At 47.6% G+C, this 13,112-nt stretch overlaps 1 protein-coding gene across 3 annotated transcripts in view; it reads right to left on the reverse strand.

The window, feature by feature from the left end:
* Positions 1-13,112, reverse strand: part of INCENP (inner centromere protein) — a 289,237-nt gene that overhangs the window by 221,522 nt on the left and 54,603 nt on the right. For all 3 annotated transcript variants that reach the window (XM_078681293.1, XM_078681291.1, XM_078681294.1), the window contains exons 5-8: positions 12,563-12,608; positions 11,822-11,861; positions 10,940-11,081; positions 447-495 (exon numbers count right to left, since the gene is read on the reverse strand). In XM_078681293.1, the coding sequence (XP_078537419.1) occupies positions 447-495; positions 10,940-11,081; positions 11,822-11,861; positions 12,563-12,608 (277 nt within the window). The remainder of the gene's footprint in view (positions 1-446; positions 496-10,939; positions 11,082-11,821; positions 11,862-12,562; positions 12,609-13,112) is intronic.

Raw genomic sequence — 13,112 nt, forward strand, 5'->3', positions numbered from 1 at the left:
CCCATGGCGATCATAAAATAGAGCTACCGATAATCCCACAGGATTTAAAAAACCTCACCCATGGTGGAGCACAACTTATATAAGATAGAACCAATGCAGAAGAAACTGGGTGGACTTTTATTTCTGGGGACTAATACACATACAGTAAGTTTACAATCAACAGCAAGTTGCGTACTGTGAGAAGAAAGGGTATTTAGGGGAAGCAGTGAAAGTAGAGGCTCAAGCACACATGCGTCTCAAATATCTTCCATGTGATGGACTCACTAAAAAGCATGTGGTGAAGAACAAGCTGAACAGTGGAAAATGACATACCCTAAAAGACTATAGATCAAGTGTAACATACCTCTAAATGGGCAGGGATTTGGTGGTAGAGTATCTAATTTGCCCAATCAAATATGTTTTACAATCTGCTCAGAACACTCCTGCCTTGCACTGCTAGTACTTACCGAGCACTCTGGGCGTCTTGAGGCTCCAGTCTTGTGTCTGGGGCATTCTCTGAACAGGAAGACAGACATGTAAGTTTAGCACCGTTCAAACATGGTCATTATTTACTGCCGCACAGACCTGTGCATATTATACAGCTTCCTACAATGCAGACAGGTTCGAGGACACTAAAAACATCTGCATGCTGAAAACGGAGGAAAGTGACAGCTACATCATCTCGCAAATGCTGCCCTGTCAAGACAGAATGTCAATTTGTCATGCAGACTCAGCCATGCAAATAACTTTAAAGAAAGCAGACTAACTGTTTCGTCACATCGCCTAGAAGCAATCTACCACTCACCGATCACTTGGCATCCTACACACAACCCTAACTGAAGACAGACTTTCGTCATTAAAAAAGTTTAGCTACAAGCCAAATCTATACACCACAACACTCAAAGAGTTAGACATAACCTGCCATGTATGGAATGTGAAAAATACCCATGAGTTCTAACTCCAACTGGCTACTTTACGTAAAATCCTAAACCCATACAATACTGGAGGTTCATCTCCCAAAAAGAAAAGCTGAAACATTGGAATTAATGGTATACATTAAAATTTACCACACAGAAAAAACAAACCACTTTATCGTATTGCACTCAAATTTGACAGCATGGGGGCGTGGCCAAGCAGCAAATGGAGTGAGACGTGTGTAGCTGTGTCTCCACTCCTTCGTGTCCGTTAAAGCAGTTGATCCCGATTACCAGGTCAGCCGCCTGGTGCTATACGACTAGCGAGGTGGGGCAAGGACCAAAAGGTGTCCCTAGTGCCGGAGAGGAAGCGCCGCTGTACTACGGGGCCCTGATTTCGGGGACCCTGAAACTACGGGTCCTGCAGCTGCCATCTTGAACAAAGAGCTCCGACACAGCGTTCTTGGATTGGAGCCTGTGGCTTCTGAGGCGGCGCAGTGAAAGAGCCCACGCGGCAGACCCTACCTTCTGAGTCCCTCCGTGAGTTGAACTGCGACCTGCAATCTCCTGGGGCCTCAGACGCAGTGCGCCAAGCGGAGGACGCTGCCGCGGCGGGCCAGAGAGAAATACAAACTCCTGCAGCTGTAGGGCAGTGAGGGTTGGTGTGCCCCTAAAGCAAGGCTGCTTCTGGGCTCGAACAACGAACTGGCCATGATGGAGGGCTTTGCTTTTTTTGTACCCAGACTTCGGCGAGAATCGCCACTGCCATCTTTGCTCGGTTGCGTCACAGCGGAATCCTCGGCAGGCCGCTACCGGTGGGCTGGTGATCGCGGCTTAGAGCAGTGGACTGGGCGAGATGAACCTGGCCAGCTGGGGAGCCCCTGAATCTCTTGGGGGTTGTGCCAAGGGATTGGCCGTGTAGCTGCATCTGGACCCAGTGATACAAGGATGGCGAGGCGGACCGTGTATCGCCGGGGCACTGGCCAGTAAGTGTTGGAGTGCACCTGGGCCAGCTGTTGCTTCTGAGGGGGGCTGAGAGGAAAACAGAGGAGCCTTCCCGCACCGGGACATCAACAATACCAGGGTCTCTTTTTCCCCTGGAGCCATACCTCGTTGGGTTAGGGTTGGGTCGGAGCTGGTTGCACTTCCCAGTGTCTGGCTGATGGAACTAATTCTTGCATTCTGGCCGGATCGGAGAGCTTTGTATGGAAGGGGAAGACTGTAGGGTATTCCGCCGACAGAGGGGGAGCCCCCCACTGCTTATTGGAGCCCTGAGGCTTGCTGTGTGAGGAGACTGAGGTGAGACAGCTTTAAGCTGCCTGTCACTATTGGACCTAAACACAGAGTTCGCATTTTGAGCTGCCCCCTAACTGATCTTATCCAGGGAACACTGTCAGAGCAGAGGGTAGAAAACGGCGTTCCGCTGCCTGGCCTGCGTGGTATGCACGGCCCTACAGGGTAAGCAGCAACTATTTTGGGATATCATCGAGAGCTAGGGCTGCAATGGTGCTCCTAGGGGATTGAACTGCTTAAGGTGTTACGTTCGCTGGGATCTCTCCACTAACTGAGGGAAGCAGTTTGTAGGTTACCTGGGACTCTAGACACCGGTTGATATCCAGCAATGCCTCCTCAAAATAGAGCCACCAAAGACTCGGACTTTGCTGCGTCCCGAGATCACCCAGTAACGTCCGTTTGGACCAAAATCAATCCACATGCAGAGACAAACGGAACAGCGGAGTCCTGTGTAACAGAAAAGGCCATCTCGGAAACGCCGATCACCCAGGCCTTCATGGTGCCTTTCCTCCAGGAGATTAAGCTTGAATTCCCCTAAGCAAGACTTCAAAGCTGCGCTGCAGGACATATGGCAGGAGGTCACAGAGATTGGCGGCAGAGTGGATGACCATTAAGACATTCCGACAATCTACCTATACAGTTGTTCTTGCTTCTCTGCTGCCCGACCAAGGGCAGATCCTCAATGAGCACGTACGTCTAGTTCCAAAAACTCGATTACTATGGGAATGACCCTTTGGAGTGGACAATACTGTTGCTGGATCTGGCTCTGGCTTCTTTGGCGGCAACCTGGGGGAGGATGGACATCTCGCTGTTCTACTATTGCTACAGGCCGCTGGATGCGGAGACCAACAAACTTTCTTGCACCTACCAACCCCTCCCCTTCCTCAGGGTCCCCTTACTTATTCATTTACTTATTCAAAGTTTTATATAGCGCGAACAAGATCCTTACAGATATCAGAGCGCTTCACAATGACAGGGTAGGGGCAGTGGGAATGAACAGAGGTAATGGGAGCAATGTAGTAGTCACTAACATGAAAGGATAATAATAAAATACATAAAACATATCAATATACAGTCAGGTAAGCAGGTAATAGAACGGCATAAGTCATTGATCCCATTACAGAGGTGTTCAGGTACACCTTGGGTGTGTGGCAGGCTTATACCAGAGATTTAGTATAGAGCGCGCACTGAGTGAGGGCATCGGGAGGGTGAAACAGTGACCCAATGTGTCTCGTATATTGGTCGGTAGGCAGAAAGTTGTGTAGTAGTGTCACCATCAAGTAGAGGTATAGTGCCAAAGGACAAGGTGAGCATTGATACAAGGCAATGTAGAGTCTCTGATCCACCACCTATACGGTTCAGGAGATCTTGGCCAGAAGGATGGTTTTCACCTCTTTCTTGAAGAGTGCAGCGGAGGAGATACGCCTAGTTTCAGGCGGGAGCGCATTCCAGATCCTGGGTGCCATTCCTGAGAAGGAGCGCTTGTAGGTTCTCTTTCCTGAATCTACGGGGTTTCAGGAGTAGATTTTTTGAGCTTCTATTGGACCTCGAACCTCCTGATATGGACAATTTTTGAGCGAGGTAGTTGGGTGCATTGTGGTGCACGGCCGCGTGTGTCATAACTGCAATTTTTAGTTGTATTCTGGCTTCAAAGGGCAGCCATTTTAGGGACTTTAAATCTGGGGAAATGTGCGAATGTTTTCTTGAGCCAGTAATGAGTCTTGCGGCAGCGTTCAGGGAGGCTCTTAAGGGAGCTGTTGTGGATAGCGGGAGTCCACTGAGGGTCACAATTCCGTAGTCGATTCGAGGGATGACTAACGCTTGTACAGCAGTTTGGAAGTCTTCAGTCGGGAGGAAGGGTTTGATTTTCCTCAGTGTGTTGATTTGGAAATTAGCTGCTTTTGTGGCTTTGCTGATGTGTTGCTGCATGTTGAGCTTGGCGTCCAGTGTGATGCCTAGGGATTTCGCTGAGTCCACGATGGTGGGTTGGACATTGAGTGCTGTTAGGTTGCTGAGCCATGTTTGGGTGGTGGAAATTTTCGCCGGGGGTGAGATGAGAAGGAACTCAGTTTTCAGAGCATTTAGTTTGAGGTGATTATCGGCTAGCCAAGATTGAGTGTTAATAAGCGTGGAATTCAGATGCTTGATATCTTCCGGAGATTGAAGCTTTAGGTACAGTTGTGTGTCGTCGGCGTACATATGGAATTGGACATTAGAGGCTTGGAGCAAGGTGGCGAGCGGTTCCATGATGAGGTTGAACAAAGTGGGGGAGAGGGAGGATCCTTGTGGAACACCTAGATCTGCAGGCACAGGGGAAGATAGCACATTATCGATCTTGAACTTCTGAGACCGGTTGTGTAGGAAGGACGAAAACCATTTGAGAACCGTTCCCGATAGACCCATTCTAGTGCTTAGCAGCTCCATCAGGTTCTCATGTTTGACCGTGTCAAATGCTGACGAGAGGTCAAGAAGGATGAGGAGACAGGACTCATTGCGATCAAGAATTTGGAGAGCGTCATCAATTATGTGTGTCATAGCTGTTTCCGTGCTATGTTTCGCTCGGAATCCTGATTGATGAGAATTGAGGAGGTCAAATTGGTCAATGTGTCTTGTTAGTTGGAGTTGGACACATTTCTCCAGCAGTTTGGCCAGGGTGGGGATATTGGTGATGGGTCGGTAATTGTTTAGGTCAGTCGGATCAGCTGTAGGTTTCTTGAGTATAGGTGTGACTTGCCCCACCTTGAGGGAGTCTGGAATGAGGCCTTGTTGCAGGGAGCAGTTGATGATTTTGGTCCAGAGAGGAAGGAGCAAGGGGATGAAGTCTTTTACAGCATTAGCAGGTAGAGGGTCTGTGTGGTGGTTGGAGGGCTTCAAGGTGCAGAGCAGTTTGTGTATTGTTTCTTCCGTGTAGGTATCGAAGTACTGCCAGGAAGCCATGTTTTTAGGTTGAGTGTTAGCCATTCTTGTGTGGTTGGGGAATCGGCTTACATCCATGATGAGGTCATTTCTTATGTTGTCAGTCTTTAGCTTAAAGAAAGCAGAGAAGTCTTCACAGTGTGGGGTGTCGCTTGTTGTGCTACTTGATTGTAGGGGTTGTGCCTTTGTTTGGGTTTTGATTAGTTCAAAGAGTTTTCTTGGCCTGTTTTTTTTTTGGTCCAATTGGCGGCTGAAGAAGTCCAACTTTGTGCGCTTTATTTTCCTGAAGTAGGCATTTCTCTTGTTTTTGAGCCTTTTGTGGTGCAGTGCTGAGGGGTCCGCTCTCCAGGTGCGCTCTGCCATTCGCATCGAACGCCTGTCGTCATTGAGTCTGTCGTCATACCAGGGGTTAGAAGTTTTGGTGGAGACTCTTCAGTTGCAGTGGGGCGACTTCATTGACTAATGTATTCATAGATTCAAGGTAGTGGTCAGTCACCCTTGGAGTGTGACTTCTCCTGAATGTCCTGTCTTACAGACGTGAGCTGTTCCTGGTAGAGTCAGACAATGTTTGGCCCAGTTGGCCACCTATGATTGAGTTTTAGGTCTTCCTATCTTTTCTATCCCTTTGTCCCACTTTTCTAAATTTGCTGCTGCTGGTAAGGGGGGTGGGTGGGTGTTAGGGGAGGAGGAATAGGGCCAGGGAGGATACAGCTTCGAATCTTGGGGGAATACTCCAGGTACTTTGCTTGTTCAATAGTTTTAGATGAGCTTTTGGTCATGCTGGTTTGTCCGGAGGTCCTGGGATGGGAGGAGGTACACCCACTGTGTTGGTTTACTGGTCATAGCCGGTGAAGCAGCATTTTATATTTCGCATGACCAACCCCCTTAAATGTATTTTGCTGAACGTTAAGGGCCTCAACTCTCCCAATAAGACACCAAGTTTGGCGCTACCTCATTCGACAGGACCCTGACATTATCTTTCTTCAAGAGACTCATTTGCTTCCCTCCGACACTCGCCTAATGTCCCACCCCAAAAACCCTTCTCAATACTGGGCTTGTTCCTCTTCAAAAACTGGAGGGGTGGCCATTTTCCTTAAAGCTGGACGGACTTTTATTCCTCCAGTTATTAACTAATAACCTTTTCCAATATTAACCTATGGGCTGGGGATCTGCAATGGCAAAATTAACCGGGCAATTTCGCCAAACAGGGCCTATAAAACAGGTTTTATATGGGCCCTGCTTATACTTAAAGGAGCCCCCCCCCCTGGAATACCTAGGAAAGGGGGTGCTGATTATATACAAATATTGCAGATACTCCTTTCACAGTGCTCCTAGCACAAATGTCGATTTTTGGAAGCACTTTACAAGAATGTGGGGAGTGAAATTTGCAATTTCACTAACCCCAGGTAATATAAAAACTTTTATATAAGGATTCTCCTTATAGGAGGTCATGCCAATCACAGGGGCACCCTAACCCAGTGTACCCTAGTGTTTGCAGATTTTTACATCGTATTCTACGTGTCTTCAGCATAGCACTGCCCTGGTTAGGCAGAGTCAGTCAGATACCACCAGTGCCAGTCAGCAAAATGTTGGGGGGTGGCCAGGGCACAGGACGATTTTGCAACAGTGTAGGTTCAGCAATACGATATGTTGGAGATCAAACATTCCTATTTCCAGTAAAGCCATCATGTAGTTGGGGGAACAGGTTTTCACAACTGCCCAGCAAGTTTTAAAAACTGCTTCCCTGTTCACTTTTACAGGCAGCAATCAAGCGGACCTGAACAGGGGCATATCTGTTCATGCAGATATGCCCTGGCATGATATTAAGCAACCTACCTTAGGGCTGACTTACAAATAGGATATGCAGTGGTGGGGGACATGGTGCGCAGTGGTGGAGGACATGGTGCGCAGTGGTGGAGGACATGGTGCACTGCGGTGGGAACTGATGATTCTAGTGAACACCTTGCACCAGTCCAAACAACCCTTATGGTTATGGTTGTAAGTCAACCTTGTAGACCAGCTATCCTAGTGGTAGCGTGGGCATATATAAGTCTTAGGCTAAAAGACTCTTGAGGGCATGTTAAGCCAGCTGTTTAACCATATGTAACCCCTTGAATATCAAATTAAAGGACATCACACAGGATATATATATAAAATATATATGTATTTATTTACTAACACACTCCGCTGAAATCTTTATGAGATCAGAGGCCAAAGCACATAACAAGTTACTTAATCAGAATACATTAAGTTGCACAATTTACGGTTAGGCCCTAGGGGCGAAGCAAACCATATATTAAGAAAGTGGTATAAGGACCACGTCACAAGAAAAGGAAAGGCCTAGGGCATCGCTGGGGCTACACTATCTGAACCTTAGTTTAGAAGTAGGAGGCCCACAGGCGGCGCGTGCAGTGTCTTTACACACACGCGTGAGTCAATGCAAAGTCAATGGGAACTTAGAAGTTTGATTGAGAAGGATTTAGTACACTTCCGGTTTAACTAGGAGGAAACAACTAAAAACCTAGACACTTGGATAGTCAATACCCTTGGGTAGCACCGAAGTACTCGCGTTACCTCACCCACGGACAGCGGGTGCATAGGTGTGAAGATGTGTCGGGTTTCGCCGTTGAAGTCTATGGAGCCTGTGAAGAAAGATGCTGCAGGCGACCAGGAGGAAGATGTCCGGGTGGATCGAAGATGAAAAGGACCTGAAAGCAGAGGGGACAGAGTCTGGGTCACTAGCCGGGTGACCGGGTGGAACCAGGAAGGAACCAGACGACGTCGAGGAGCAATCAGGTGCTGTCTTGAAGCTCGTCTCTTCAGCCACGCAGACCAGGAGGTGTCGAGGACTACCAGGAGCTGAAGGCGAGCTGTCCCACGCAGGATCTCTCAGATGGAGGAGTCGACTTCCGGATTGGAGTCAACAAGCCTTGGCAAAGGCAACCCACACAGGATTCAAAGAAGGCTTCTGGGGCAGACCAGCAAGTTCCGAGGTGCCTCACCTTTGTAGGGAGGCAAGGGCCAGTCTGGAGCAACCAGACCAGCGATGTGGTTCAAAAGGCTTGTCGTCACAGAGGCTACTAGCCAACGGGGCAGCAACCAGACAACGCGTCGAGCAGAACACAAGCAGAAGGGCCCCACGCAGAACTCGTGGAGTGTGGAGGGCTGATCTTCGGTGCAGGTGGATCTCGGGTTCGGGGTTTCTCAGTCCCCAGTGCACAGCTTTGAGGATGCCTCAGGAGCTGCACATTTAGCAAGTTGCAGGCTTTCCAAGATGTCCGGTCCCACGTGTCTCATCGCCTCCACGGATCTCAGCGGTGCTGCTGTCGTGAAGAGAGGGTCAGAGATGTCTGGAAGTCTGGGTCTTGTCAGGCTCTGTGCTCTGGTTGCGGCAGGAACGTCGACAAAGCAAGCCGTCGATTTGCTGGATGGTGCCTGGTTGCCCAGGGTGGTCACTCCTTGGCCACAAGGGAGATTCTTCAGTCTTCAACTTCAGCAGAATGTCGAAGGTCCAGAGTTTCGTGTCAAGTTTCGGTTCAGGATTAATCTAAAGTCTCAGGACTCAGCTCCTACCTTTATACAACTAAAAGGGGCTGGATTACTTTCTAGGTCCCTCGTATTGGTGGGACCAGGAGGAGGGGGGGGGGGGGTTACACCCACTCTCCTTTGTCCAGTTTCGCGCCAGAGCTGGGGCTGGAGTGCCCCAGCAACCGGTTTAAACTGGGGTATGCATGGAGCACCTAGTGTACCCCTGGCAGTGTCTCAATCTATTCAGCCCTCCCTGTCCCAATACACAAAGTCCTGTCTGGGGTGGTGCTCGCACCTCTCCAGGCAGGAAACCTATTGTCCAAACCTCCGTGACTGGAAGGACTCCCAGCAGCAGGTCAGACTTGTGTCGGTGGCAGCAGCGTCCATTTTGTGACGCTGTGGCTCTGGTTAACTTTAACCGGGATAGTCAGCAACAACATGTCTTCTCCCTCTAGAAGGGTGGAATGCTACCCCCTTCGCCAGAAGCCTCCAGGATTGTTAAGGCCTGCCATAGGAGTGACTTACAGGTTACTATTGGTCTATATATAAGTAGGTATAGGAATACTATACTTAAGCAAGGGGTGATTACACGACCTTGCCCCAGCTGAATGATCAGCCAGTTGTGTCTATTTGAGTGGCCAGCCAGGGGTGGCATAATACATGCTGCAGCCCCTGGTAGGCCTTGGTTACACCTATGCCCCGAGTACCTAGGGTACACTTCTACAGGGGCTGACAAGGTGAACCAATTCCCAATTGTGTATGTACCTAGCGTACATGGTGTAAATTTAGAGAGAGCAGATAGCCTGGGGTCCTGAATAGCAGGATCCCAGGCCAACTAAGTCGAAAACCAGCTAAACACTAGGCAAAAAGTTGGGGGTAACCATAGTCCGGTATCCACCTTCCTACAGGAACGTTGCGTTTTCACTTTGGTGCACCAAGACACGTAGCCTGCAATGGCAGTATTGCATGTGCTTGGTGAGGGGTCCCTTAGGGTGGCACAATTCATGCTACAGCCTTCTGGAAAAGAGTTCTAGGACAGGGACCCTGGTTAATAGGAACCCAGTGCACTTTCAGTTAAACTCATGATTTACCAGGTAAAGGGCTGGGGTTACCATGTCAAAAAGGGCACTTCCCTATACCCTCTTCCAGAAAATATCCACATTGTTTTAATGCCCTATCATGGGAAGATGGGATTAGTCTTTCAAGTAGACGCTTGCACAACCAAGCATTCAGTTGAGGGGGACGGAGATAAAAATGCAGGTTCACCCGGGCAAGTGTGGCGGCACCATGTAGCTCAGTAGTTAACCAGGAGACCATAGCAAGGTTTTGCAAATGCCACCAACAAAGTATCCTTAAGGGCCTCATTTAAACGGTAAGGAGGACTCCGTAGCTGCCCAGCTGAAGTACCTCCATGGGGGAGGTCAAGGACTTTAGCCAACGGCAGGTCTTAAAACCAACTCTCCTCAAAGGTGACCAATCTCATCACCCACATCATAATTATCTTAATTCAGGCTAAACAGGGGTCATGGGATTGCTGTTGGCACTTGAGGCTGAGCAAATAGAGCCTCAACGGCAGCCGAAAGCAACAGATAGATGTCAAACCAGCACAGACTTGACATTCAAGAGGACATTAGGGGCCTCGCCCCAGCTGTTTTTCCAGCGAATTAAGGCTCAAACCAGAGCAAACTTTCAACTAGGACCAGTCTCGTTAGGTAGCCTTCTGGTGCTCAGCAATGTAGAATTCACAGCCTCGTATGATTTTCTGGTTCAACGCACAGTCACTGCAGGCTTTAGTATTGCGGCTCGACACCTGGCACCACAGGCAAATTTCGTATGGATCTTTCACAGACATTTGTTTGAGACTGTCCTTACAGGACAAAATCTGTAGTTTTGGAAGGGGACATGTCCCCTGCATGGTAAAACAATATTTTAGATCAAGGCAAGCGTCATAAATAAACAAGTTGCTCTGGACCTACAGCTGGCAGTGCAGAAAGAAACTGATGTCCACGCGTGAGATTGGCGGCTTTATATAGTCTCCACACAATTTGTGGATCGGGACAATGTCAGAGCAGAACTGCAGAGAGCCAACTATTGACGTGCAGAGGACCGGCGGAAAAGTTTCCGGATCCAGACGGACAACTTGGAACTATACAAGACTTGAAGAATCTGCCGTAAGAGGTATAGCAGAAGCTACATTTGTTGCTTCACTGAATTAAAAATCATACTCCCGTTAGAATCCACCCACAACATAAAAAAGAAATCAAAACTACTTGAAAACACTTCAAAACCGCACCAGGTATTTCCCCTACCTTTTTCCTCTCCAGCTTTGCTGTCAGCCAATTTCTGTCGTGTCACTCTAGAGATATGCTGCTCAAGCTCAGTAGATATAATACTGATAGCAATCTTCTTAGCATTCCTTGAACGAACGGATCTCCGAGGGCTTTGACATTCCTAAAGAGCACAAATATATGTACATATATAAAAAATTCCAAGCCAGTCAATCTTTTCCTCCCCTGCTCCACCTGCCACAGCTCTAGGCCACTACCACCACATTGCAAGCTCTCGTTCTTTGTGCATTGAAACCAGTGAATACTTCAGACCAGGGCTGAAATAGTGCATTACATAAGGCACCCAACATTGCTGATAGAAACAAGTCACAAAGCAGAGGGGTCCGAGAGTACAAATAAAAAGGTATTCCAAAGTTACCCTGGGAATTAGCACAGGCTTACAGAGTAGGAAACATTAGGCAAGCTCACGCATGCACACAGATAAGAACGCAAGAGAAGGAGGGAGAAGCATCCTGAGGCAGCTCCTTGCAGTAATAGAAAACACACAAAGCATGTTTAATCAAGAAACAGGGTAAAATGGGTACTAGCTCAAAGAAACTGGCTCCACGAAGGGTAAGAGCAGCATGTATACAGTACTGCCACTGGTGGGAGATACAACCAAAGATGCAATAGTTCATAGTACTTTATGGTTATGTTACAGTAGGAAATACTAAGAAGGTATGTCCGCAGAGACCTCCTTAAATGAAGTACTGGAGTTAAGTGGGAGAGAGCAAGGTGGATTTGGTGGGAGGGCGTTGAACACTGACCAAAAGCATTCCACAACAAAGGATCAGATGGCAAGAGTGGGCACAAAAATAAATAAAAGCTTTAGGACCAGGCATCCAACTCTCAACTAGGCATTACCTCCTTTTCTTCGGCGCTGGGGATAGGGAGGAGCTCTGGCCTGCAAGGAATAACAAGTCATTACACCAAAGATGAAGCATAAAAACGACACCATAAATACTCATGTAAGCAAATGTTGGCCTCGGCTTATGGGTATTAAAGTCGAACGTTTTAACAATTAACCACTCCCATTGTGGATCGATCAGAAGGTGCTCCTAGCCGAGATGTAAGGACCACTGCCTTTCTAAAATGCTTTCACAACCCAGGATACTACCTACAACTACACCACTAAAACGGTTTTAAAGGTACAGTTAACGGCACTACACAGACCTAGACCGGTTATCATTCACAAATTTTCAGCCGGATTGTCTCCGGGCCTTAAATCACGCAATGGAACAAAGTCCTTCTCGTCCACGAAATGGTTCATGTAACTGCACAATGTCAGTCTGACTCAATAGGAGAACAATCCCATTTCTTGTTCATGGGAAAGAACTATTCGAGGCCATAACCATTTTGAACAGTGAACTTACTCATAAAAAGGATAATGAGTTACAATTGCACTGTAATTTTACAGTGTATGAACTTCAATAAACAAGCGCCCCTTAGATTACCTGTGCCACATTGTTTACTGTTCAAGTACTCATGTGCGGAGGTTTCATAGTAGTCTACAGGGTGTCTAGATTAAGAGCTATGAGTCCGTATGTTTATAAATCTTTTAAATGGTCTCCCCAAGCTTCTGATCAGGGACATTAATAACTTTACCTTGCTTTAATTGTGTCTTCATCCATACCTTCTGTGGAGCTTTGGTCTACGGAGAAAACGTCACAAATCAGGGCAGCCAAAACAAAAACACCAAAACAAAAACACCAACTTTAATTTCCACACATCACTTTCAGATGAAAAATGCCCTTTTTTGGGGCAAATTAAAATGAAACTGCTTATGGTCAACACCCTCTGAAGACAGTGAGCAAAAATCTAGAAAGCTACTCCGAGCCAGAAGTAGACATTCATTACTTTGAATATATTTCTTAATTTGGCCTAATTACTTGCTACACCAGGTAATCCAGGAGTACTGGAAACTCAAGGCACACCATTCTCAATCAATTAGACACAGGTAAACTCCACCCAGCCTCCCCCTTCCTTCCTGCAGCATGCGTGCAACAATCCAGCTACATCATTAATTGTTTACATGAAAAACCTACTTCGGTCAATCAAAAATGCCAGAAAATGGGACCACATGAAACAAGGTTTTTCATAAACACAGCAAAAACAAAGTTACTTCAAGCAAATTCCAGGCTACTTGTACGCCCCT

The sequence above is a fragment of the Lissotriton helveticus genome, chromosome 3_1 (genome assembly GCF_964261635.1).
Source record: "Lissotriton helveticus chromosome 3_1, aLisHel1.1, whole genome shotgun sequence".
Classification (NCBI taxonomy): domain Eukaryota; kingdom Metazoa; phylum Chordata; class Amphibia; order Caudata; family Salamandridae; genus Lissotriton; species Lissotriton helveticus.